This window comes from Megachile rotundata, chromosome 1 (genome assembly GCF_050947335.1).
Source record: "Megachile rotundata isolate GNS110a chromosome 1, iyMegRotu1, whole genome shotgun sequence".
In the NCBI taxonomy this organism is placed as follows: Eukaryota; Metazoa; Arthropoda; class Insecta; order Hymenoptera; family Megachilidae; genus Megachile; species Megachile rotundata.
Genome location: NC_134983.1, coordinates 17,031,418 through 17,055,632, shown reverse-complemented (window position 1 = coordinate 17,055,632; position 24,215 = coordinate 17,031,418). Strand labels below are relative to the sequence as shown.

Genomic DNA, 24,215 nt, shown 5'->3' with positions numbered 1-24,215 from the left:
ATTGATCTAGGTTTAATATTTGTAACATTATTGATGTTGTCGATTATGCATATTTCGATTTTTTATGTGCTGATTTATCAATTTTTCAATTTTGAATACATATGTATTTATATGTATAACAGGATTGCATGTATATAAACATAAATACGAATACATGTAATCAAAATACATTAGTTATAACTAATTACACATTTACATTAGATTATTATATTCTGAATCAAGATCTTTGTTCTCATTACGATCACTTATTGAAGAAAAATTATGCGTAAAAAATGATTGGTTCATTGTATTGAGCTCATACGGGGAAACCCTACAACTACCATCAAGGTTATATTTTGACGTATTAAAGATAAATGTTGGTGAGTATGCAAGTAGTTCGAGAACCGTGCTGTGCCGTCGTAGATCTTTTCTATTTTACTTTTACATATTATTTATATAGTGTTTAATATTCATTATTTGTACATTCTATCATAATAAAAATAGTGAACGTTTATTAAGTTTTGTGAAACAGTTTATAACAACGCACAATGCCTGAAGTTTATGAAAATTACTCGGTTTTAAACAATGTTTGTGAAAACGAGAATTTCTTGCCTTTTGACTATGGTAATTGTTAATTTAATTATGTTTTTTATTAAATACTTTCATGATACACTTATCAAGCAAATGTCACAAAAAGTATTCACACATATATCATACTTCAAATAGTGTATTTCTTAAGTTTTTGAATAACATATGTTTTTCTAATAAAAAATATACCTGCATATTTTTATCCTTCAGACATACCGGCAATGAATACTCAAAGTAGTTGTAGTCCATTTAGTGATTCGCACAGGACTTCTTTGATGTCGCCGCTCACTGATAGTGAATTTATGTCATTAAAGAATGCAACAGGTATATGTAATAAGTAATTTGTATATTTTATTTTTAAATAGTTTTTTATATAATAAAACTTCAAATAAAATATGGTAAAATATTTTTATGATTCTTATTCAAGTAATTGGAGAACCACATATAACAATTTTGGTACAACCAGTAGAAAAATTTAGATTCCGGTACAAGTCAGAAATGATGGGGACACATGGAACTTTAGTTGGATCAAACAGTAGCGGCAGCCGGACAAAAAGTCCACCAACAGTACAAGTACATATAATATAACATATCTAATAAATTATTTATATATTTATTGAATAATTTAAATATCTTATTTAGTTGCACAATTTTTTGGAGCCTGCAATAATTAGATGTACATTAGTTACATCTGATGAAGGTCGAAGAATACCTCATGCACACAGATTAGTATATAGAGATGGTGGAGTTGATTATGATGAACCATATCATATTAAAGTGTCTCCTGAAACTGGTTATACTGTAGCGTATGTGATATGATATACTAATTTACTAATTTTATGTAATGAAAATGCATTAACTTAGAACTATCAATCACAGATATTATAAAACACTTATTTAACTGATATAACATACAGATTTCACGGAATGGGAATTATACATACTGCAAAAAAGCATGTTAGAGATGAACTTATTCGCAAGATGAAACTGGAAGCTTTAGAAAGAAATAAAGGCATTCTTAGTACTCGAGAAGAAGCTCAGGTGTGTAAAATATTATTACTTTATAGAATTTTATTTTTTAATAAAAATATTTTGATCTCTTATTTTAATGTATGGTTATTTTTAAAGATTAAAGCTGATGCTGAATTCTACCAAAAATGTATGAATTTAAATAGTGTTGCATTATGTTTTCAAGCATTTATTGTTGATAAAGATAATACTATGTGTCCAATAACAGCACCTGTTTATTCACACTCTATTAATAATCTCAGTAAGTGAAAACTTATAATATGTTAAAACTTATAAACACTTATGTTTATGTATTGTATTTATGAGAAAGGTAATTAAGAAACTAATATTTGTAATTTACCAGAAAGTGCATTAACTGGAGAACTTAAAATATGCAGGATTGATAAATATACCAGTTCAGTTGAAGGAAATGAAGAAATATTTATACTTGTAGAGAAAGTGGGAAAAAGTAAATATTATTTCGATTAGTATATATAATGTACAAGAAGAGGAAACTCAACAATATAAAACGATTATTATTTTTTAATTTTTTATTTTTTTGCCGTAGAAAATATTAAAATAAAATTTTTTGAATTAAATGAAAATGGTCATGAAATTTGGAGTGCTTATGGACGCTTTACGGAATTAGATGTTCATCATCAATATGCTATTGTATTTAAGTATGTTGGAATTTAAATTCAATAAATAAATTAATTATAAATGATCTTATTATATACAAATTAATATATATTTTTTTTCTACAGAACTCCACCATATAAAGATCAAAATATTACTTCGCCAAAAGAAGTTTTTATACAGTTAGAACGACCGTCTGATGCAGATTATTCTGAACCAAAAAAATTTACGTATAAACCAAGTGACAAAATTATAGGTAAACGATAAAGAACAATTGCTTTGAGTATATAAAATAAAATTAAAATGATGTACTTATAGGTAAAAAACGGCAACGTATGTCTCACTCTGGAAGTTCAGAATTGTCACACATAGTTCCAACTTATAATGCTCCTGTCGACAATATATCAGGAATTTTAAGTGGCGATAGTCAAGATATTTCTAGGGAAATAAAAAGATTACTTTCTGAAGGTTGTTCTTCACCAATGCAAAAAAGTTTCATTGATTGTATGGACATTAATCGTGAGTATGAAGTGTGCTGTTCTTCTAAAATTTAAAGTATTAAAAATCTAAAATCTTTAATATGTTTGCAGAATATCTATTACATATTGAAAACAACGATGGAAATATGTTGACTTCTGATGGTCCATTAACTCAACAGGTATACATTCTTCCTTTTTTTTATTTTAATTGTTTCAAATTAAATTTAATATAATTTATTTCTGAACCACTAATCAACATAAATTCTTTGCTAGTATTATGATGATACAATGTTTGCTAAAAATATACTTACTGAAGCTATAAAATGTATGAAAATGGATTCAACAAATATGAAAGAACATATTCCAAAGCTGCTCAAGGATCGTTCTACCTATGGAGATTCTCCATTACATGCTGCCCTTCGGTATGGTCAACGTGATATCGTCAAATATATTCTAATGCTTATAAGTACTGACAAAGACTGTAAATCACTTGTAAATGGGCAGAATAGTTCTGGAAAAGTAAATATTCTTTTTTTCAATTAAAATTAAATTACATTAAAATATGAAATACTGTAATATAATTATTTTAATACAAAATACTTTATTCAGACACCATTACATTATGCTGTCTTACAAAATCTACCAGAAGTTACAGAAGCATTACTTATGCTTGGAGCTGATCCAAATCGAATAGATGAACATGGATTTTCACCATTACATGCTGCTGTAAGAAGTAAGTTCAATCACTAAAAATTCAATTATCTATGTTTATTAATGTACACTTCAGTTCCCGAAGGTGGTGCTTGCGTCGATGCTTTATTGTCAGAGAAAGCAATTAACATTGAATTGTACAATGATGCTGGATGGACAGCATTGCATCTTGCTGCAGAAGCAGGTTCATATAATGCAGTATGTTCCCTCGTTAAAGCAGGTGCAAATGTAAACAGTACGGATATGTCTTATGGTAGAACAGCATTACATATAGCTGTAGAAGGTGGACATAAAAACATTGTTAAATTTTTACTTACAAAGGTGCACCATTTTTGTTTTAATATATTTATCATATTAATTATTGTCAATGTCACGTATTTTTATTTATTACAGACAAATATATCTGTAAATAAAAGAAATTTCAGTGGCAATACCGCTTTACATACTGCAGTTGTACATTCTGGAGTAAGAGCAAAAGAATTATGTGCACTACTATTACAATATGGTGCAGATCCCCATATTCAGAATCACAATCGAGAAATGAATAATGTATGTATTTTTTTTACAGTTTACACGTATATTTTATAAATTTATTTTAAATGTCAAATTTATTAAGCATATTTGATTTTATCAATTAAATAGGAAGAAAAAAGGAAAGGAGGTAATGTCACTATAAAAGAGGAAATTGATTCAGGAGATGAAAATACAGAAGGAACTGCTGGACAATCATCATTTGATTTAGCCATGAATAAACCAGATGTAAATTACGTTATTATATTTGTATACGTACATGTTATATTGTTATTTACACAAATAGAGTCGAATAAAAAATCAGTCAAAGAAAAATTAATGTCAATTTAGCAGTTAGTTTTATATGTATAGTAAGTTCGTAAGTACTAAAAAAATATTCTTTTTTAAAGATCTTACAGCTCTTTAGTGGGAAAACTGAAGAAAATACAAATGAAATGTGTTCAGTTACTACAAAACTAGAAATCGAAGATAAAAATTTATCTACGAGTTGGTTAAATGATGAACACAAAAAAAAGTTATCTGATATTTTGGATAAAACAGAAGGCTGGAAGAAACTCATAAAAGAGTTAAATTTTGAATATATTTTTAAAACTCTACATCAAAGTTCATCAAGTCCGTCTTTGCTTTTATTAAATTATATTGATGTAAGTTACATATTTTATAATATAAAGCTACTTTAAATTTCATATAATCATTTAATTATTTTAACAAAAATTTGTTTAGGTTCAGGCATCTTTATCTCTTCTAGATATGGAGAATTTGTTAAGAGGTAATGGAGAGGAAGAAGCTGCAAATTATGTACATGAAATTTCATCTGCTTATACGTAAAATACATTTCTCTTTTTAAATGTATTTGTATGTTGTATATATATCATTAAATAAATAAGTATACATTATATATACATTCTTTTCTTAATTTTGTATTTATAGTAACATACATAATCGAACTCTAAAGATTTCTCATTATATATAATTTTAAAATGACTACTGTAATATAATTGTAAATAAACAAAATAGTTACATAAAAATAAACATTGTCTTTCCTCGTATAAGTCTAAAAAAAATTTAAAGTTATTTGATGAAACTATTTTTGAATTCTACACTTTATCATGCAAGCATTAAGAATTTAATTTACTATATCATACAGCTTTATTCATTATGTTTGATATATATGTAAATAATATATTTATTTATGTAGTTTATCATTATGACCTATCAAATACCTTTGTAATTGAAACATTTTAGTTTTATAAATATCACTCAACAATTTTTTTATGTTGCATCACTGAATATCCTTTTGTGAATCATGCACATCTTCACGTATTGAAGCATATATATATAGATATGTAAAGTGTATTGAAGTATGAAGCATAAAGAGAAACAGATGTTTTATATAGTAAATTACAGTGTTTGTTTGATCACAAGAAAGTTTACATTGTTTTACTAGATATACGTTCATTGATTGTTAATCTTCTAATATATAAAGTGTTAATATTATTTTTCGTATAATTGTTACCCTATTGATATTGAGTACTGAAATGAGTCATATTTACAAGAAATGGACCACTTATAACATGGGAGGATATTAATTTATATTTGTATTGCAGATAAGAATATTATTTTTTGTAGAATAGTAGTTACTGACATAAAGCGAAAATGGATAAATTAAGAAGAGCTTTAAGTGGCAATGAACAATGCGACGAAGAAAGCGGTATTATTAGACAGGTAATTCATTTGAATTATATTAATTTCCACAATATATTTTGTATTTCATTTTACTTCTATAAAATTGTTATTTTAAATGCTCACAATTATTAATGGAAGACTGATGTGGATTTTGTGGTAAGCATATAAATTAAAAAAATATAAAATTTATTTATTTTTCACCAACATTATTTATTAACAATGAAAATATATTTACTTTAATTTAACATATATTACATGATACTTTTGTTTTTAGGTTATGGACCAAAATACATTGAGTTGGTCGACTCGAATAAAAGGTTTTGCTATTTGTTTTATTGTTGGCATTTTATGCTCTTTCCTTGGATCTTTTGCTTTATTTTTACACAAGGGACTTACACTATTTGCTGTGTTTTATACATTAGGAAATATCATCTCACTAGCAAGGTAGAAAAATATGCTTAACTTTGTAATAATTTAATTTCTTCTTTTGAATTTGATTAACTTAGCTTAATCTCTTTCTTATTGCCCAAAAAATAAAGTAGAGGTAAAGGAGAGGTAGATAGTGCCTGGAGTTATTTGTTATAAGATTTTGTAGTAGTAGCCTTTGCAATATAGTAATGTAAACTTTATTAAAGTTCATAAGTTATAGATATGAAATATTGTTGGTTTCATTGATTCTTATTTGGAAATTAAATCCACTGAAAAGTAATTGAAATCTGGAGAATTACATATAAATTTTTTTAAGGCAGATATTTTTTATGTTATTTTTAGCACATGTTTCTTAATGGGTCCTTGTAGTCAATTAAAGAAAATGTTTGCTGCAACAAGAATTGTGGCAACTATTTTAGTATTTGTTGCAATTGGAATGACACTATTTGCAGCTTATGTAAGTATAGAAAAATAAATTGTATTATATTTATATATTATAACAGCAAAATATATTTTATTTAATATGTAAAATGTTATTTTTAGCTCAAAAATCCAGGCTTGGCATTATTGTTTATAATTATTCAATCGGTGGCAATGACATGGTATTCTTTATCTTATATACCATATGCGCGTGATGCTGTTAAAAAAACTGTGGAATCATGTATTTCGTGAAACCATTCACAAACATGATACAGTAAAATATTCCACTTAGTGAATATGTTACAAGTTATATGTTGTTTTACATTGTACCAGCTATATGCAAATATGAAGAAGAAATAACATTTATTTACTTCAGAAAAATTCTACTATGATACATCTGTATCTCATTAAAAATACAATGAAAACGTTTTTAAATATACGCTTAAAATTGTAATATTTTATAATATTAAAAGTGAATGAATCTAAGTAATTCATATAAAATATATAACATTCTAATAACACTGTTTTTTTTTACAATACCTGTTATGTAATCTTTGTACAGTATTAATAATTTTGTACATTAAATAGATGATAAGTTATTTATGCTGTGTAATATAAATTATCTTTTTCTATTAACATTTATTGTAAACTATTTTATATGTATATATTCTTTAATAATATGAAGTTTTCAATAATATAAAAAATGTTAATAATACAGTGGTGATCACTGTATGTTCCTTAAGCATAAGTTACATTTTATTAATGTTGAATGATTATACATTCTTTTATAGAAATTTCAATTTTTTATATAGCATTTTTGTAGAAACAAGTAAATAACGTTACGAAAGGATATATGATGTACAGTCATAGAACATACATATATGCGACATACACATACATGTTCATGTATCATTTTGACCCTACACAATGGTATCAAGTTGAAATAAACATCCGTTACGATGGTTTTTATTTGGTGGCAAACATTGATTATTAGGTTGCTGTAATTTATTTTTGTAGGACATTTCTTATATTATGGCATAAGCGAATATATACACAGAGTAAAATTACGGTTAAATGTCAACTGAACTTATTTTAAATTCTTATAAGGGAACATATCGAACCGGGACACACCGATTTCAATGAAACTTATGTGAAAGATAGTTCTCAAGGAAATATTTGACACGTATTTTTTTATATCGGCCATCGTTCACATTGAAGGGATGATAGTAGCCCTCAAATATAAGGGCTGAAATCATATTTTTGAAAATATTTCCGGAATTAAAGGAGATAATTGCAAGCTTCCTTTGTTGATATGTTCCCCTTGTTAGAAGTAAAATTGTTCAGAATAATAAAATAGTAGAATTATTGTACAATACTAAAATCATGAAATAATAGAAAAGTAAAATTAAAAAATAATAAAATGCTTGTATAAGAATAACAGTTTTTTCAGCTTTTGAAGAAAATATACAAACACATGGGCACTATTTCTTGAGTACGAAAGTGTAGCAAAATTATAAATGATCAAAATTATATTTGAGATACAGTTTAATTTAAAATTTGAACGTTAATTATTAAACAACTGATCATATATTGTCGTAATTTTAACCACCAATCGTAATGCAGTATCTTATTTCGTCACACAAAAATGGAAGTTATAATTGGACGAAGATAGACAATAGTTTATTTTTCGTCTCTCGCGCGTAGCTGACTCAATTGCGTATTGACGCGCAGGTCGTGATCATTCTAAAGTGCCTAATAATTTAAATTCTCAACGTTTTCTTTTAATATTTATTGTCATATTTACGGTAAATAATGTATTTTGAACAAATTTCATTATTTTAAATTGTGTTGTAAAAAGTGTTCATGTAACAAAGAAAGTACTTAAGAAGCATGTAAATAACCGTTAGGAAACTCAGATTTGAAATAACGTCTCATTTAAATATGAACAGTAACCTATAAATCTGTTGATTTATATTCAACTTGTTGATTATAAATTGTATAATCATGAAATAAATTTTTATAAATATATATTTACAAATGTTATAAATTAATTTCGTGTAATTCGTGTAAATATGTATGTTAAGTATTAATATTGCTTATAAATTTCAGAGATTTCCATTTGGAAAATGCCCGCACCAAAAGATGATTGTGCCCGAAAATCTTCTTTTAAATTTAATTACAAACACGATGTAAGTTAATTGCAAACTGCATAAAGTTCAAATTTTTATTAAATATTACACTTTTAGTAAAACATATAACTCATTGTTGTAGGAAGCAAGAAGAAGAAGAAATGAAGCATCAGTGGAATTGCGTAAAGCTAGAAAAGATGAACAATTGTTTAAACGACGAAATTTAAGCATTGGCAAAGAACAACAAACTTCCACAGATGAAAATAGTCATTCCCGACTTTCTACATCCATAAATGACATTGTTAATGATATGAAATCTTCAGATGAAACAATTCAACTTCAAGCAACTCAAGCATGCAGAAAAATGTTGAGTCGGGAAAAGAATCCTCCCATAGACAATATGATAAAACAAGGAATTGTTCCACGATGTGTTGAATTTTTGGATTATAACCACAAGTATATATATTATAGTATATTCATTCTAATTTTACTAAGTTTATGAATTATTTGTTACTTAATTCAAATGCTTTCAGTCCTGCATTGCAATTTGAAGCAGCATGGGCACTAACTAATGTAGCATCTGGTACAACAGAGCAAACTCAATTTGTTGTTAAACATGGTGCTATACCAAAACTAGTTGCATTACTCAAATCTGCATCACCCAATGTTGCTGAACAAGCAGTGTGGGCACTTGGAAATATTGCTGGTGATGGACCAATGGCTCGTGATCTTGTTCTTGGTCATGATACTATGCCACTTTTATTGGAATTAATTAAACCTGATACTTCTGTATGTATAATATGTATATTTCTTTTTATATAAGTACAAGGCTATTAATAATAATTATTATTAATATAGGTAACCTTCACTCGTAATATTGTATGGACACTATCAAATCTGTGTCGTAATAAAAATCCACCACCTCCATTTGAAATTGTACGAACTGCTCTTCCAGTATTAAACCGTTTACTTAGTAATACTGATAAAGATATCTTGGGTAAGTTGATTTTGTATATTGCTTATTAATACATTTTCTAACAATATGATATATCATTACAGCTGATGCTTGTTGGGCTCTTTCATACCTCACTGATGGTTCCAATGATAAAATACAAGCTGTTGTTGATTCTGGAATTATTCCAAAACTTGTAGAATTGCTTGCTTTACCTGAAGTAACAGTGTTAACACCAGCACTTCGTGCAGTTGGAAATATAGTTACAGGCAATGATTCACAAACAGATGCAATAATTGCAGCAGGTGGTTTACAACATTTAGGATTGCTATTGCAGCATCATCGCATTAATATTGTCAAAGAGGCAGCATGGACTATTAGTAATATTACTGCTGGTAACATGGAACAAATTCAACATGTTATAAATGCTGGTCTATTACCACCTTTAATACACGTTTTGCAGTGTGTGAGTCAATTATAGTATTTATTATGATTATTAATAGTATAATTTATGCTAATCATTATTAATACGGATTATTTTATGTAGGGAGATTTTAAATCCCAAAAAGAAGCAGCATGGGCTGTAACGAATTTAACGTCAGGCGGATCGGTTCAGCAGTTAGCTCAACTAGTACAGTTAGGAGTGTTAGCACCATTTTGCAAATTGTTAGAAGCTAAAGAATGGAAAACGGTGCTTGTTGTTTTGGATGGTTTAACTAATATTTTAAATGCGGCAGAAAAAATGGGAGAAGTTGAACGTGTTGCTCTTATGATAGAAGAAGTTGGAGGTATAGACAAATTAGAGGATCTTCAGCATCATGAGGTAGAGCAGGTGTACCAAAAAGCTATTGCAATGATAGATACATTTTTCTCTGATGGGGTAAGTAAATTTCTGAAGTTTCTATGTTTAAGCTTCTATGATTAATATTTGTGATTTACTTATCATTTATTATATGTAATTCATAAAATTTATCTACAGGACGTTGAAGAGGCAGTATTACCACCCACAGCAACTGATGGACAATTAGAATTTAAAACAGCCGAAGAGGCACAGAAAAATTTCAACTTTTAAAATTTTGTAATCACTTATACGTCATTCGTATAAAATAGATTTAAAGTTTTTTGCCATCTAAGATAAATAGTAAATACAAATTTTGTTGCCTTTTAATCATTTTTTTCTGATGTTTTATATATTTTGTGATAATAGTAATTGATCTGTTAATTTTTTTCTGATGTTTTATGTATTTTGTAATAATAGTAATTGATCTATTAATTTTTTTCTGCATAAAAAAGTTCGGAATTGTCATTTATTTACAAATCACATTACTGTTCGCATACGAGTTCAATGACGTGCTTCATAATTTTTCAATTAATGTTTTATGTTTACCATTTTGTATTTAGTACAAAGTTATGACATTTACAAAAACCGTTCCTTTTTAAATTCAATTGCATTTAAGACTTCACCATTATCTATATGCTTTCATAGATTGTTACATCTTTTGTCTGGAAATAAAATATTACGAACTACGTTATTTATCACATTTTATATGTATTTTTTAATAAAATTTTGATACAAAAGTTAACACGTGTTTCCAATACATTACAGTCATACATATTGAACCTGAGTAAATGTTCAAATTATTATTTATATATTAAAATCATTGTAATTCTAAACAGTAATAATAATTTTAAAGTAATATAAAATTAACTTAGTTAAAGAATAATTTCTTTCGTGAATAAATTTACATAATACATATTTAGCCTTTTCAGGCTATAGAGAGACTAGATGAAATTGTAGCTTGGTTTTTTCTTTTACTTAACATCTAGTTACGAGTATTTCGGAATAGCACGCAGTGTTTAGCTAGCACATTTTTTTAAATTGGCAAGTTATTTTATATACGTGCATTCTGCCGTTATCAAAATTTTGTTTACGTAGTTAAGTACTATCATAGAAATACTAAATATCGCAAAATATTTTTTTAGCATGATATTAATTGTATTATTATTTCAGCTAAATAGAACAAATGAAATATTCATTCTGCTTCTTTTAAAGTTTACATTAGGTACGTTTTACTATCGACCTAAAATAAAATCGCTTTGATCATTAACTAAAAAGTGATAAACGAATGCAGCTTTCTTCCTATCAATTGTTGCTTGAACAATTTGAGTACGAATCATTCTTCTTTGATCTCGGTCACCTCTACTTCTTGGTGGATCTCTTAAAAATACTGATCCAAATAGTGTCGCTACAAAATAAATTATATATAAATTTGTTATTCGTCGTATTGAGTAATTAAATAAGTAAACACTTACCAAGAGTTTTGGCATCTAATTCGTTGTCTTGAGTATGATTTAATAATTCTTGTAAAAAGTAACATATATAAACAAAAACTGTTCTCCTTATTTCTGGAAGCTGCATTACAATCTGTAGACAAATTAAAAGAAAGAATCCGTATATATGTATATTATTATTTGCATAAAATGTAGTTAATCTACGTACTTGTTTGCATTGTGAATAATTAGTCACTGTATTCAAACACACATTATGTAAATTATATGGAATTAAAGGTTCAGCTGTTGATTCTAAAAGTAAAAGCAATGCTTCTGCAACAGAGTGTACGCTACCAGCTATACAAAAGATAAGGAATCATTGTTATTGTATGACACTTTTGATTTGTAAATTTTATATTTATAGTAGGATACGCATTGGATCTTGGCTCCAATTGTCTAACCAATCCCTTATGGCTATAATTTCACTGTGTAGTCCTGGTGTTTCAAAAAGGCCTGCCGTTTTTATGCCATGACGATATAGTCTATCTACTAAGAACCATACTTCTTTTGGAACAGGGTAAGGTTCTTGGGAAAGATTTTTATTATTTTCCTGTGGTGCAACGAGATTAAATACTGATACTTTTATTGTAATATTTTAGTGTTTATTTGTATTTCAGTGATATACTAACGAGTTCCATTAATCTACCAACAGGAATTTCTCTGATTGGTACTGGAATATGAACTAAAGCTTCCATGGAAGATCCGAAACAACTTCTTTCGTAAGTACCTGGAAAAGCAGATTCATGTAATTTGTTTTATTTTTATTTTATTTTGCGAATGCAGTACACTGAAATTTTATTGCGTGGTTTCTTTTTATATGGACTTTCAAATTTTGATTGCTACACCAGTAAAGTCCTATGTTTAGGAATCCATTATATATGAACATATGATGTTCTTACCTGTGACAGTTATAAATATATCCTTTCCTCCTTCAAGATGTAAAATTAAAATATCGTATAATTTATCTTCTCCAGAATTCAATTTGCATGCCGATCTTTTGTCAACATATATTTCGAATCTAGTGTCACATTTTTCTCCTGAAATATAGTAAGCAGAATTATGGTAAAGTTAATTTACATTTCTTAAAGAAAGAAAATTACCTGGTTTTATGAAACCTTTATAGGGTTCTATATCGAGCCAGTCTTTACAATAAGTAGTATCGCCTAATTTCTTTATAAATTCAAATTGAACTGGTACCTTTAAATAATGTAATTATTATATACAAAATGTATAAATACGTTCATTAAAAATTGATTTACCTGTCCGGTGTTAGCGATAATAAGTTCTTTGCTACTAGGTTCTAGAAACTTTAAGGTATCAAATATGATCTCTGTTGTATCCACCATTACTTGCGGTAAAAATTCATTTTCTAATTTATCAAGCCTTTTCATCACTTCTTCGTGAATTTTGCGATATTTTGCTATGTCAATAATTCTAATCTATAAACAGTTATTATAAAACATGAAATTGAATAATGCGCGGTTAATAAATAACCGAATTATTATGTTTTTATCTACCTGAGAATCGAAAATTGCACTAACTGGTTTATGATCAGAAATTTTTAATTCAGGATGACTTCTGTAATCAATTGATGTGATTGCTTCTCCTTTCCATAAAATACGATCACACCATGCTGGTGCTCTACCCTTCTCACTGCAATTAATATATATTTAGATACGGTAGAATGTATATAAATATTCCTTAAGCGTTTCTATGAAGTTTATTGCATTAGACCACTTGAACTTCTTAGACCATTAGACCACTTCTCACCGGTCAAATGATATAAACAAGATAAGGCATGGTCCAAGAATTAATGATATAAACAAGATAAGGCATGGTCCAAGAATTAATGATATAAACAATATAAGGCACGATCCAAGAGTTATAAACAAGATAAGTTAAAAGCGTAACGCAGTAGGTTATAAGGAAGGTATAAAAGACGGAGCAGATCCACCGTGTGAGGACACACATTCAGACGAGACAATATTATAGACACATTCAATCGACACATCATTATAGACACAGATATTCGGAGCTCAGGTTTCAACGAGTCATATTGCGAGAACATTCTATTGTAATAATCGTGTAGTGTTTAAGAAATAAAATAAAGTTTTTTTTTTAAAACGTGAATCGTACTCTTTCCCGCGTAACAAATTATATTAATAATTTATCAATATTACTGACCTTGAATCCCAATTATCAGTTCCTGGATCATATTTATACGTTGGTTTAAATGTTATTTCCGCTTCTTGAAATCCTTGAAAAACACGACCTAATCGTCGTTGTTGACCAAGTTGATCTAGAGCTAAGACAGGTGCATAATTTCCAACATCTATGTATTCTTTAGCTGCCGCAGCGTCCATTTCTGTTATTCGATAATTCAAATCTCCTAACCAATAGATCTGGCTATATTTAAAATGTTGTTTCTCAAAAACATTTCTGCAGAAATATATTTCGACAAAATGTTTTGTTAATTTACTTACTCATGATCTTTAAAATTTTTAGGTGGAACATATTTTGAGAATGACAAACGTGTACATATATCTCCATAATCTTGATTTCTCCTTTCATATTCCTCACAATGTGCTGCTAAATGAGCATTAACAAAGCAAATAGACGTATTGTGAATGGTACAACTTACTGCTACTCCACCTTTGTTACCCTGTTAAGATTAAATACTTTATTAATATAATTGTTACATTAGTTATTTGGTTCTTTTATTATTTAAAAATTAAAAATGTTACCATTTTACCCATAATACCAGTGCCTACTGTATCAACTGATACATCTTTTATATGTGGCATGTGACTATGTAATGCATATATAATCAACATCATGCCTACTAATCTTATTATGGCAACTTGTTCATATACACCATCTGGATGAAGAGATTTTGCTACTACTTGTCTATAAATATAACAATAATGGAAGTATTAAATGTTTCTTAATAATAATTTAAAATGTAAATTAAATACCTCCACTCTTCTTCTCTTGGAGTATCATTGAAAAGAAAAGCTTCTTTAGTTAAATCTAATTCTTGAAATCCAATTGCATATATATCTGGTGGTGATTTATCATAACTTAACCAGTCATGTAATGTAATATTATTTGGTGGTTGGCCATTTACGTTCCATGTACCAGTAAATATACTATAATGAAACTGTTATGTATAAGATTTTTCGTAATGCAATGTTTCCAAAATAAAAAAGAACAAACCGGAATGTTTTGCTGTATGTATAATCATCTTCTTTACATGCCATCTGATACCGTACTGCTGATTCCCTAGCAGCCACAGGAGACTTACCAGATGCAATACTACGTCTTGTGACAACTAAAACTGGACTCTCCAAATCTACTAGCTATAAAATTAATTCCAAACAGAAGCTTCTATTATTATCAGTTTTAAATACATATACACATATATGAACAATCAAGCATGCATACACACATAATTAATATACAATATGTACTAACAGGATCAGTGTTGTCTTGTATATCTTCATTATTATTGGGATTTAAATTACGTGCACTTCCTGTTAATTTCTGAATCCACAGAAATTCTGATGCTGAATTTTTTGTTTTTTGATATACTGAAATTATTAAAAATTTTTTAAAAATATGAACTTTTAATGCAAAGTGAAACTATAAAATAATAATTTATATTTACCTTCTATAGCCCTAAATATTTCGGACACTAAAGAACTTGTTTCTACTCCTGGTCTCATTTCAAATACAAAGTGTAATTTCCTGGATGTAACATTAAGATAAACATCAAGAGTTTCCTGTTGCTTTTCATCAGTATCTTCAATAAATGACATAAACATTATTGACATAATATTAATTTTAATTTAGGTCATAACTATCTACAATTATTTATCCAGCTTTTACACATAGAATTAACCTTCTTACGTACTTATATTACATTTAAAATCTTGATCAATAGGTAATATTCTTTCTATTGTAAGATCACTATAAACTTGTGGAGGTGTTCTAGAAGTAATTAAAATGACCAATGCATGAGTTGTTCCTTTATTAAGAAGTGCTACTATTCTTGCAGCTTTATCCCAACCCTGTATCAATGATGCTTCAATTGCCTTTATATGTAGTTAAGGATTTATAAGCGCCACACATAATACTACTAAAGACAAACAAATAAGGTTGGTTTGAAATAAAAGGATACAATTATTACAGTCTCTCCAGAGACAAATTTTGATTGCACAATCATTGATTGCTCTGGCGATGACATGATTATTAGTAAAATATATTCTTCAGTATATTTTATATGAGATCTTTATGTCATCTAACCAATATGTAAACTATAAAATATCAATGAACATATTATTTTATATGCTCAATTATGTCATGATCATACTGTTTCACAGGATGTTATAATACTCACTGCTATAACACTTGTTTATAATTAATTTCAATGTGGATAATAATAAAAGATGTACTTGCTTGTTTATAGTAATAATAAAAAAGTAGAATAACTTAAACACACAGTATAATGGAAATTTTATAACAGTAATACTGCTCAAATTTATAAGTTTCCTTTATTAAATGCGTTATTTCACTTCTATAAAATATTACTTTACTTTATCAATACTACAAATAAGCTATCGTTGCATTTGTCATCGTTGACTCTTTCATTGCGAATTTTATTCAAACATTTCCTAATATTTTTATCAATTAACTTATGTTAAATGATATAATTTATCACTAAAAGAATAAAAATGACAGATTATAGTGCTTGATGCTAGGCATGATTAAATTTATTTTATTCGTGTGTGTCAAAGAAGTTAGACAACTATTATCTATAGTACATTTTTTACACATGGATAGGTACACATACACTGCAAATCTAGCATCCCTGGGGAAAATGGCAGTCAAGAGGAACAAGTCCCTACCATCCGCAATGACATTCGTACATTGGTATGCATTATGCCTACTTTACCAAAGAGACTTCTGAAATCAATGAATAATAGATTTTTGCATGCACACCCTCATTTTTAAGAGCGAACTGTTTTATTGCGCACTTTACATTTCAGAAAGATATGAATGTGAATAACAATCTTTATAATTGAACATTACGCTGAAATTTGCATTTATAATAAAAGTATCATGCACATGTAATATTTAAAACAGTTGTAAAAGACAATATTTCATTGTAAAGTAACTAATTTAAGAACTTCAAAACCATTTGGAAGTATTATACGTGCACCTACTTTAAAATTTATATTTACGCGCCTGCTATTTGGAAATTGTATAAAGCATCATCTAGTAGTAACAAGTGCAAGTAAAATCGAAAAATGTGTTCTTTATCGGCGCATGATACACGTGGCGCCGTCCAGTGGCAGTGTGGTAAACTAATAAAACTACAGTTTCAAAAACGTGTAGTTCACCCTGTTCGCCGGAGAGATGGCGCCAAGTTCCGTTTTCGTTGATGACGTCATTTTTTAAAAAACCGCGCGCAAATAAAATATAAAACTATTATGCGTTAAAAATAGTTCGCACATTATACCGAGTTTCTTCGATAATTAACAATCATTTTGTAACATATCTGCAAGAGTAAGTTAAAAAAAAATAATAAATTTAAATAATTACAACATTAAATTTGTTAATAAACAATCAAAAAATACAAAATTATAAAAAAATTAACATTAGAATAATTATACAACATCCAATCAGAATGGTTGCACGCTATTGGTCGATAACATGATGTCTAATTGGTTAGTTTACACTACCAATCACTCTTACACTTGAAGAGATCGAATTCGATCTATTGGTAGACTATTATGATATCTAATTGGCTGTTGTCATCGACCAATAACTCTTACACTGGAGGGAGGTCAAATGCTCTCAGTCGTATTTTGGAAATCGAGGAGGTCGAATCGCACCTGTCAACACTTATCGGTACGAGTCAAGGGTTCACTTAATCGATATTGTGCTTGTCCCTGTGTTACCTAATGTGCTATAACAAGTGTTTAGTGTGCTTTATTAAATATTTTTTAATAAATATGGGGGTGTATTAATAAATTTGATGGTATGATTCAACAAGTGTCAGTGACTTTACCAGTGTGTTTCCTGCATGCATATACGGATATATTAGTTTACCTAGTGTATTACTACTAATGTTTAGTGTGCTTTAATAAATATTTTTTATTAAATGTGGGGGTGTATTAACAAATTTTATGGTGTGGTTCTACAAGTGTCAGTGACTTTGTCTATGTGTTTCCTTAAGTGATTGTGCATGTGTATACGAATATATTAGTGTGTTTTATGGTGCGGTTATTTAAGTTTTTTATTAATTTTTTAATGTTTTGGTGTATTTTGTGGATCGATTATTTAAGTGTTTTTACAAACCGTTAGTGGGTATTAGTGTACTTTATGCAACTGTTATTTAAGTGTTTTGGCAAGGTGTTACTAGTGCTTTTGTGTACTTTATAGAACGATTATTTAAGTGTATTAGTATACTGTTACTGGTGCTTTAGTGTAATTTATGTAGTGTTTATTTAAATATTTTGCCAATCTGTTACTGGTGTTTAAAGTGTAGTTACTTATGTGTTTCGGTATATTTTTGCAAACGTTCTAACTGCTCTCCAAAGTAATTACCCAAGTCTTTTGACATACATTTTCAAATGTTTTACAATATTTCACGGAGTTACTATTGATAAACGTTTGCAAATTTATAACCGAATTCTGTAATGTAGTTATTGTACTTCTGCATGTTAATCAAAATGCAAATCGCTAAAAACAGTTAATTAATCGTTGTGTTCCTTTTATGATTACAGAAGGTCATACCAACTTCACGGACAAATCGCCAAATCCAAATCTGACGAAAGCAGCCAATCAATCAATCAATCAATCAATCAACCAAGCAGCCAAGCAGTCAATCAACCAAGCAGCCAGTCAGTCAGATGCTTTGCCGGTAAAACGATCGCAGTGATGCAAGTCAGCGATCGGTGAGTCGCATGCTTTACGGTTCCTCCGGTTCCCATCATGTCGTAGGACGAATGGTCCGAAGCGACACGGGAACTGGTTGTATTTTTATTATTTGAGCGAGCATAGTGACCACGACTGTACGATCGTGCAAAATTCGTACAAACTGTTTATTATATTTATTAGATCAGGATAGGGTTTTCTTGTACATCGCGTTTTAACTTCTTTACAATTTGAAATTAAAATTAGTACATAGAAGTCGGATGACCCTCCGATTTCACAGTAGCTTTCGAGTCATTTTGATAAAGTTATCGAGTCACTTTCAATTTTTACGTACGCGTGAAAATTTTTTAAATAAATGTACAAGAAAGTATCGCGAGAAACAGATTTCGATATCAAAGTTATTTACGAATGTTTGAGTCATTTAGAAATTTACTTTGATATCACAAATCTGTTAAAAATGAAACAATCGTATACTTAGATTTTTGCAAAGTGATCTTCCATTTTCCATTTTGAAAATTTTTTAAAGTTAGAGTCAATTTTTGCTGGAAGACACTTTATTAGCATGTTACTAATCACGTTTTTAGCTCAGGATTTTCAGCACACATGAAGAAAACTGGTAGGTGAAAATATTGTTGGCCGTGTTCATTTTTATGCTCTAAATTCATGCGCGTGCTTAGATGCTACTCGCATGAGTTAGGGCAGGTGGACACGGTTTAGTTTTAAGATGTTTGGCGATCGACAAATTGACAGTGAATTATCGACACAGGTTACACGTGTGTGTGTGGTTAGGTCGTGGACTTTGTGTCGATTAAACTATAGATTTATTGTTTAAATTTTGCAAAATTCTATTTGAAAATGCATACAAAATGCAAGTAGTCATTTGAAAATTATATAAATTGAATAAGTTAGAAATTAGTATGAGTAGTTAAAATTATTACATGTACATATTACATTGTATATTCGAAAGAGTATGAAAATGAAATATGTTAATTTCACTGTCAATTGTCGATCGATTTCAGCAAAAAGGTATGAACTTAGAGTGTGAATGTAGTATTGAACTCGGGTGTCGGAGACGTCCCGGGACGTACTCCCTAGGATTAGGCTTTTTTGCACCCGGGTGGTATGTGTGAGAACCGTGGAGTGTGTTTTTGTGAGAATGGACTTTGCAATTTTTTAAATATAGCGATAGGCAGGCAGGTAGCTTACTTCTGGTGTGAATGAGTTAGTTTTAAGTAGGTAGGGCCAGAGCAAGCTTTCACGTTTCTCTGTCCTCCTCTCTCACACGTGAGATGCTTGCATCTGGGGGGTTCACGAAAAATCGAGAAGAGAAAAATTAAATATGAATATATTTAATATCTCTTGAACTCGATTGTTCGTTCAGGCCAGGCCTTTTAGTTTGTAAGTCGCAGTCGGATTCTAGATCCGACTGCAAAAATGAAGTATAAAGTGAAGTGAAGTGCAGTGAAATAAAATATTCTGCTCGGACATTCTTTTACGGACAGCGCATTCTGAGAATCGCTGGTCGTATTTTTATTTTGAGTAATTATTTTTCTTACCAAACTAACTTATTATATATTACATAAAATTTCGATTTTGTTATCGATCGAAATAAATGGATAGTTGTGCAATTTTATTTCTATAAAACTGTCTGCTATCTGTTTGTGGAAATTGATAGCGAAATTGAGAATTTATGTAATTGAAAACTAAGAATGTCCGAGTTACCGTAAAAATTCGCGAGTGATTTTTGTGAGGCTTTGCCGAAGAGAGAAGAGGCTATATGCCGAAGAGCCCCGGCAAAAGTTGCCAAAGAAGAGGGGAACTATCAATGGCTGTCCATCTTAGGATGGACAGTCATTTTGTCACTATGCTCGCTAATATTTTCTTGTGTTTTACAGGTATTTTTTTGAACGATACAAAATGTATCGCTTTGCTCGAATTTTTACGAGCAAAGCCACTCGCGATTTTTATGCCCTCCCAATTAAATTTCGAAATTAGAGATTTTTGTATCCCTTCGCGATTAAATTTTGAGATACGAGATTTTTATATCCGTTCGCGATTTGTATACGCCTTCGCGATTTTAATTTCCCCGAATTTTATGTGCTAATTATTTTTCTCTGTTTCAGGAATTGATTTTGAATAAATTGTTTTATTGTTGATTGCTCTTAATTTCGTAATTGTCATTGTGTTTTCTGTTTTTCGATAGGGCTGTTTCACTTCTTCTCGTACAATTTTATTGGATAATAAAATTTTGTATGTTTCAGATTTTATTTTTTGGTAAGCTAATATGTTCTCTTCTCAAATTTCTGTCTTAATAAATTTTTGTCTGTTTTAGTGCTTCTCCTTTGCCAAGTTCTGTCGTTTCCTCAAATCCGCAATTTTCATTGCGTTTTGTATTTTTTGAAATTCTTGTATGAAATAAAGAAAAATTTTCCTCCTCCTCCTCCCACGATTTTCTGTGTTAATAGAATTTTGTCTGTTTCAGATTTTTATTTTATGTAAGTAATAAAATAATTTATATTTGTCTTAATAACTTTTGTCTGTTTCAGAATTTAATTTTTGGTAAGTTCTTGCATTGTTCTTTCTTCTCGAATTTCTGAATTAATAAATTTTTGTCTGTTTTAGTGCTTCTCCTTTGCTAAGTTATGTTGCTTCCTCAAATCCGCAATTTTCATTGCGTTTTGTTTTTTGAAATTCTTGTATGAAATAAAGAAAAATTTTCCTCCTCCTCCTCCCACGATTTTCTGTGTTAATAGAATTTTGTCTGTTTCAGATTTTTATTTTATGTAAGTAATGAAATAATTTATATTTGCTTTAATAAAATTTTGTCTGTTTCAGAATTTAATTTTTGGTAAGTTCTGTTCAATGCATTAGTTTTTTAATTCCGAGCTGTGGGAGGTTGGGTGGGCTCGGGCGCAGGTTTTTCGTCACGACATGTGGCGAAAAGCTTGCGCAAATTGTAAGTGCCTTTTGTTCTAACTTGCACTCGTCTTTACAATTTTTTAACTTGTTATATATTAGATTGTTGCAAATTAGATTGTTACGTATTAGATTGTAGTAATAGCCTATCATTTTTAATGTCAATTGCTTGAAACTTAAAAGAAAGTTCTTCCAACTTTCTTCTTTAACACTTTTCTTTACAAAGTTTTACATTATACGAGTGCAATTTTAGAACAAAAGGCACATTTAGGGCTTTTGTATTGTAGTATGCGTGAGTGTGTGAAAATGTGAGTACAGGATGCAGGACCTATTTAGTTTAAGATTTTTTCAGATTCTAAATGATTTTGTTTTTTATTTTGAAGATTTCAGGACTTCATTCTGTTTTGTTCCTTGCTTGGAAGTTTTCAAGTCTTCTCTATTTTATTTCTTGCTGGAAAGGTTTCAAGTCCCTTTTCTATTTTATTTCTTGTTTCGAAGTTTCCAAGTCTTTTCTCTATTTTAATTCTTGCTCCGAAGTTTTCAAGACTCTTCGTCATTTTATTTCGTCTAATATATTTTTGGTGGTCTCAATTTTTCCAAAGTTGTGTTTCGAATAAAGATAGATTTCATTCCTTGTCTTTCAATCTTCTATCTTTAACTGCATTTGTCTGTTTCAGGTTTTAAATTTATGTAAGTAATTTTTAATATTTCTCATTTGTCTTAATCATTTTTGTATGTTTCAGGTTTTAATTTTGTGTAAGTAATTTTTAATATTTCTAATTTGTCTTAATCATTTTTGTCTGTTTCAGGTTTTAATTTTTAAGTAAGTAATTTTTATTGTTTCATTGTGTCTTAATTGCTTTTGTCTGTTTCAGGTTTTAACTTTGCGTAAGTAATTTTTAATATTTCATTTTTGTCTTAATTGCTTTTGTCTGTTTCAGGTTTTAATTTTGTGTAAGTAATTTTTAATGATTCATGTTTGTTTTAAACATTTTTGTATGTTTCAGGTTTTAATTTTGTGTAAGTAACTTTTAATATTTCATTTTTATTTTAATTGCTTTTGTATGTTTCAGGTTTTATTTTTATGTAAGTAATTTTTAATATTTCATATTTGTCTTAATTCCATTTTTGTATGTTTCAGGATTTCATTTTATGTAAGTAATTTTTAATGGTACATATTCTTAATTACTTTGCTATGTTTCAGGTTTTAATTTCAAGTAAGTTATTTATTGTTTCATATTTTTCGTAATCATTTTTGTATGTTTCAGGTTTTTATTTTAACGATCCATAGTTGTCTTAATTTTATTCAGATGTTTCAGGTTTTTATCTTAATAATTCGTGTTTGTCTTAATTTCGTTCAAATGTTTCAGGTTCTTATTTTAGTGATTCAAGTTTGTCTTAATTTCTTTCAGATGTTTTAGGATTTTATTTTAATTACGTAATTGAATATTTCTTAAGTATACTGTATACTTTATACACGTATTTTTATCGAGTCGACTCGAATTTTATTTCTCTTTTATTCCGACGATGTTAATATGCATTTGAATGTTAGCATGAACTGTGCATGTCCAAACATTTTAATGTTACTAATCTTGCATTCGCTTCTCCCTCTCCTCCTTTCATTCCTACACCTAATTATTCTATAGGTGGTGAATGGGTCATCATTGAAGACTTCCTTCGTGGGATTTCATCAACTAATGCGCTAATTTTAAGTTAATTCTAAGTTAATTTTAAGTTGCGTCTATTGTAAAACATTGTAGTATGAATGAGTGCATGTGTGAATGGCGTATACGCGAAGATTGAAGACACCGATCATCGAGGGATCATCGAGGAATCATCGAGGGATGCGTGCGTTAGTTTTAAGTTAATTGTATGCGTGCGTTAGTTTTAAGTAAAGTGTGCTTGTGGGCAGGGCGGGTGGGTCCCTGTAAGTGCCTCTTATTCTAACTTGCACTCTTGCATCTTCTGAACTCTCAAGCTTTGTACGCGTTAGATTGTAGTATATTCGGTTATTTTTTGTCAATCGTTCCGAACCCAAGTGGATCATTGGGGGTTCTTAGCGCAGTGAACACGCGGCCGAGGTGAGCTGCAAGTGCTGGTGTAGCGCCAGGGACACATCTCTGCGGGGCCGATCGATTGATGGCTCATCTCGATCTGCCGCCTCACGGCAGGGGTTTCCTCTCTGCGGTCAGACTTGCCTCAAACGCAAGCGGGGAGAAATGGGAAACCCTCCGCGGATGTGTCACTCGTTCTTGCCAGTATTTTCGGTTCATCTCGGTCTCGTGGTTCACGTAAGACACTATGGACTACCCTTTGACCCATGGAAGGCGAGGTTCACTTGGCGAAAAATACTGAATCCCTTTTTTGACAGAAGGTTCTTCTAACTTTCTTTTCTTTTAATAGAAAGTTCTTCTAACTTTCTTTGCTTTCAATAGAAAGTTCTTCTAACTTTCTTTCCTTTGCTTTTGGAATTCGTCA

At 29.5% G+C, this 24,215-nt stretch overlaps 4 protein-coding genes across 12 annotated transcripts; 3 read left to right on the top strand and 1 right to left on the bottom strand.

Moving 5' to 3' along the window:
* Nucleotides 1–140: 140 nt before the first annotated feature.
* Nucleotides 141–4,830, top strand: Rel (nuclear factor NF-kappa-B family member relish). 3 transcript variants are annotated; one of them, XM_076535057.1, is made up of 18 exons: nt 141–359; nt 778–891; nt 995–1,140; nt 1,210–1,373; nt 1,485–1,608; nt 1,696–1,837; nt 1,940–2,044; nt 2,144–2,255; nt 2,340–2,467; nt 2,530–2,730; nt 2,802–2,869; nt 2,964–3,209; nt 3,300–3,423; nt 3,478–3,722; nt 3,795–3,950; nt 4,044–4,160; nt 4,322–4,576; nt 4,656–4,830. In XM_076535057.1, exons 2-18 carry the CDS (start codon nt 789–791, stop codon nt 4,758–4,760), a joined length of 2,541 nt encoding a protein of 846 aa, XP_076391172.1. In that variant the 5' UTR covers nt 141–359; nt 778–788; the 3' UTR covers nt 4,761–4,830. The 3 variants fall into 3 exon arrangements, with proteins under 3 accessions (XP_076391172.1, XP_003704949.1, XP_076391226.1); XM_003704901.3 differs by lacking the exon at nt 141–359 and adding an exon at nt 366–603; XM_076535111.1 differs by lacking the exons at nt 141–359; nt 778–891; nt 995–1,140 and having other exon boundaries at nt 1,234–1,373; nt 1,447–1,608.
* Nucleotides 4,831–5,299: 469 nt separating this feature from the next.
* LOC100877103 (vesicle transport protein SFT2B) lies at nt 5,300–6,986 on the top strand. Of its 6 annotated transcripts, none has more exons than XM_012289063.2 (6): nt 5,300–5,419; nt 5,540–5,657; nt 5,757–5,774; nt 5,893–6,062; nt 6,390–6,504; nt 6,591–6,986. In XM_012289063.2, the coding sequence occupies exons 2-6, from the start codon at nt 5,589–5,591 to the stop codon at nt 6,717–6,719; spliced, it is 501 nt and encodes a 166-aa protein (XP_012144453.1). In that variant the 5' UTR covers nt 5,300–5,419; nt 5,540–5,588; the 3' UTR covers nt 6,720–6,986. The 6 variants fall into 6 exon arrangements, with proteins under 6 accessions (XP_012144453.1, XP_076394677.1, XP_012144452.1 ...); XM_012289062.2 differs by having other exon boundaries at nt 5,324–5,462; XM_076538562.1 differs by lacking the exon at nt 5,757–5,774 and having other exon boundaries at nt 5,309–5,419.
* Nucleotides 6,987–8,113: 1,127 nt separating this feature from the next.
* On the top strand, nt 8,114–11,131 carry Pen (karyopherin subunit alpha). Of its 2 annotated transcripts, none has more exons than XM_003704902.3 (8): nt 8,114–8,272; nt 8,577–8,656; nt 8,739–9,052; nt 9,130–9,385; nt 9,455–9,593; nt 9,656–10,014; nt 10,096–10,428; nt 10,528–11,131. In XM_003704902.3, exons 2-8 carry the CDS (start codon nt 8,594–8,596, stop codon nt 10,618–10,620), a joined length of 1,557 nt encoding a protein of 518 aa, XP_003704950.1. In that variant the 5' UTR covers nt 8,114–8,272; nt 8,577–8,593; the 3' UTR covers nt 10,621–11,131. The 2 variants fall into 2 exon arrangements, with proteins under 2 accessions (XP_003704950.1, XP_076394654.1); XM_076538539.1 differs by lacking the exon at nt 8,114–8,272 and adding an exon at nt 8,372–8,463.
* Nucleotides 11,132–11,600: 469 nt separating this feature from the next.
* On the bottom strand, nt 11,601–16,721 carry Ocrl (Oculocerebrorenal syndrome of Lowe). The gene is made up of 19 exons (XM_076538532.1): nt 16,279–16,721; nt 16,060–16,195; nt 15,793–15,973; nt 15,547–15,681; nt 15,354–15,469; nt 15,096–15,238; nt 14,855–15,028; nt 14,624–14,786; nt 14,363–14,541; nt 14,064–14,285; nt 13,397–13,532; nt 13,139–13,318; nt 12,980–13,076; nt 12,779–12,916; nt 12,509–12,606; nt 12,252–12,429; nt 12,049–12,176; nt 11,862–11,973; nt 11,601–11,794 (listed from the first exon to the last, which is right to left on the bottom strand). Exons 2-19 carry the CDS (start codon nt 16,123–16,125, stop codon nt 11,622–11,624), a joined length of 2,619 nt encoding a protein of 872 aa, XP_076394647.1. The 5' UTR covers nt 16,126–16,195; nt 16,279–16,721; the 3' UTR covers nt 11,601–11,621.
* Between the last annotated feature and the right edge of the window lie 7,494 nt (nt 16,722–24,215).

Excerpts from the sequence above, each read along its gene's own strand:
- Ocrl (XM_076538532.1), bottom strand. The coding sequence starts at position 16,125 with ATGTCATCGCCAGAGCAATCAATGATTGTGCAATCAAAATTTGTCTCT. Across the intron at positions 15,470-15,546 it reads AATATTTAGGGCTATAGAAG|TATATCAAAAAACAAAAAAT; the intron begins GTAAATATAAAT and ends TAATAATTTCAG. Across the intron at positions 15,029-15,095 it reads ACATACAGCAAAACATTCCG|TATATTTACTGGTACATGGA; the intron begins GTTTGTTCTTTT and ends GTTTCATTATAG.
- Pen (XM_003704902.3), top strand. The coding sequence starts at position 8,594 with ATGCCCGCACCAAAAGATGATTGTGCCCGAAAATCTTCTTTTAAATTT. Across the intron at positions 8,657-8,738 it reads AATTTAATTACAAACACGAT|GAAGCAAGAAGAAGAAGAAA; the intron begins GTAAGTTAATTG and ends TCATTGTTGTAG. Across the intron at positions 9,386-9,454 it reads TAATTAAACCTGATACTTCT|GTAACCTTCACTCGTAATAT; the intron begins GTATGTATAATA and ends TTATTAATATAG.
- LOC100877103 (XM_012289063.2), top strand. The coding sequence starts at position 5,589 with ATGGATAAATTAAGAAGAGCTTTAAGTGGCAATGAACAATGCGACGAA. Across the intron at positions 6,063-6,389 it reads AATATCATCTCACTAGCAAG|CACATGTTTCTTAATGGGTC; the intron begins GTAGAAAAATAT and ends TGTTATTTTTAG. Across the intron at positions 6,505-6,590 it reads TGACACTATTTGCAGCTTAT|CTCAAAAATCCAGGCTTGGC; the intron begins GTAAGTATAGAA and ends TGTTATTTTTAG.
- Rel (XM_003704901.3), top strand. The coding sequence starts at position 528 with ATGCCTGAAGTTTATGAAAATTACTCGGTTTTAAACAATGTTTGTGAA. Across the intron at positions 2,870-2,963 it reads ATGGTCCATTAACTCAACAG|TATTATGATGATACAATGTT; the intron begins GTATACATTCTT and ends ATTCTTTGCTAG. Across the intron at positions 3,951-4,043 it reads ACAATCGAGAAATGAATAAT|GAAGAAAAAAGGAAAGGAGG; the intron begins GTATGTATTTTT and ends TCAATTAAATAG.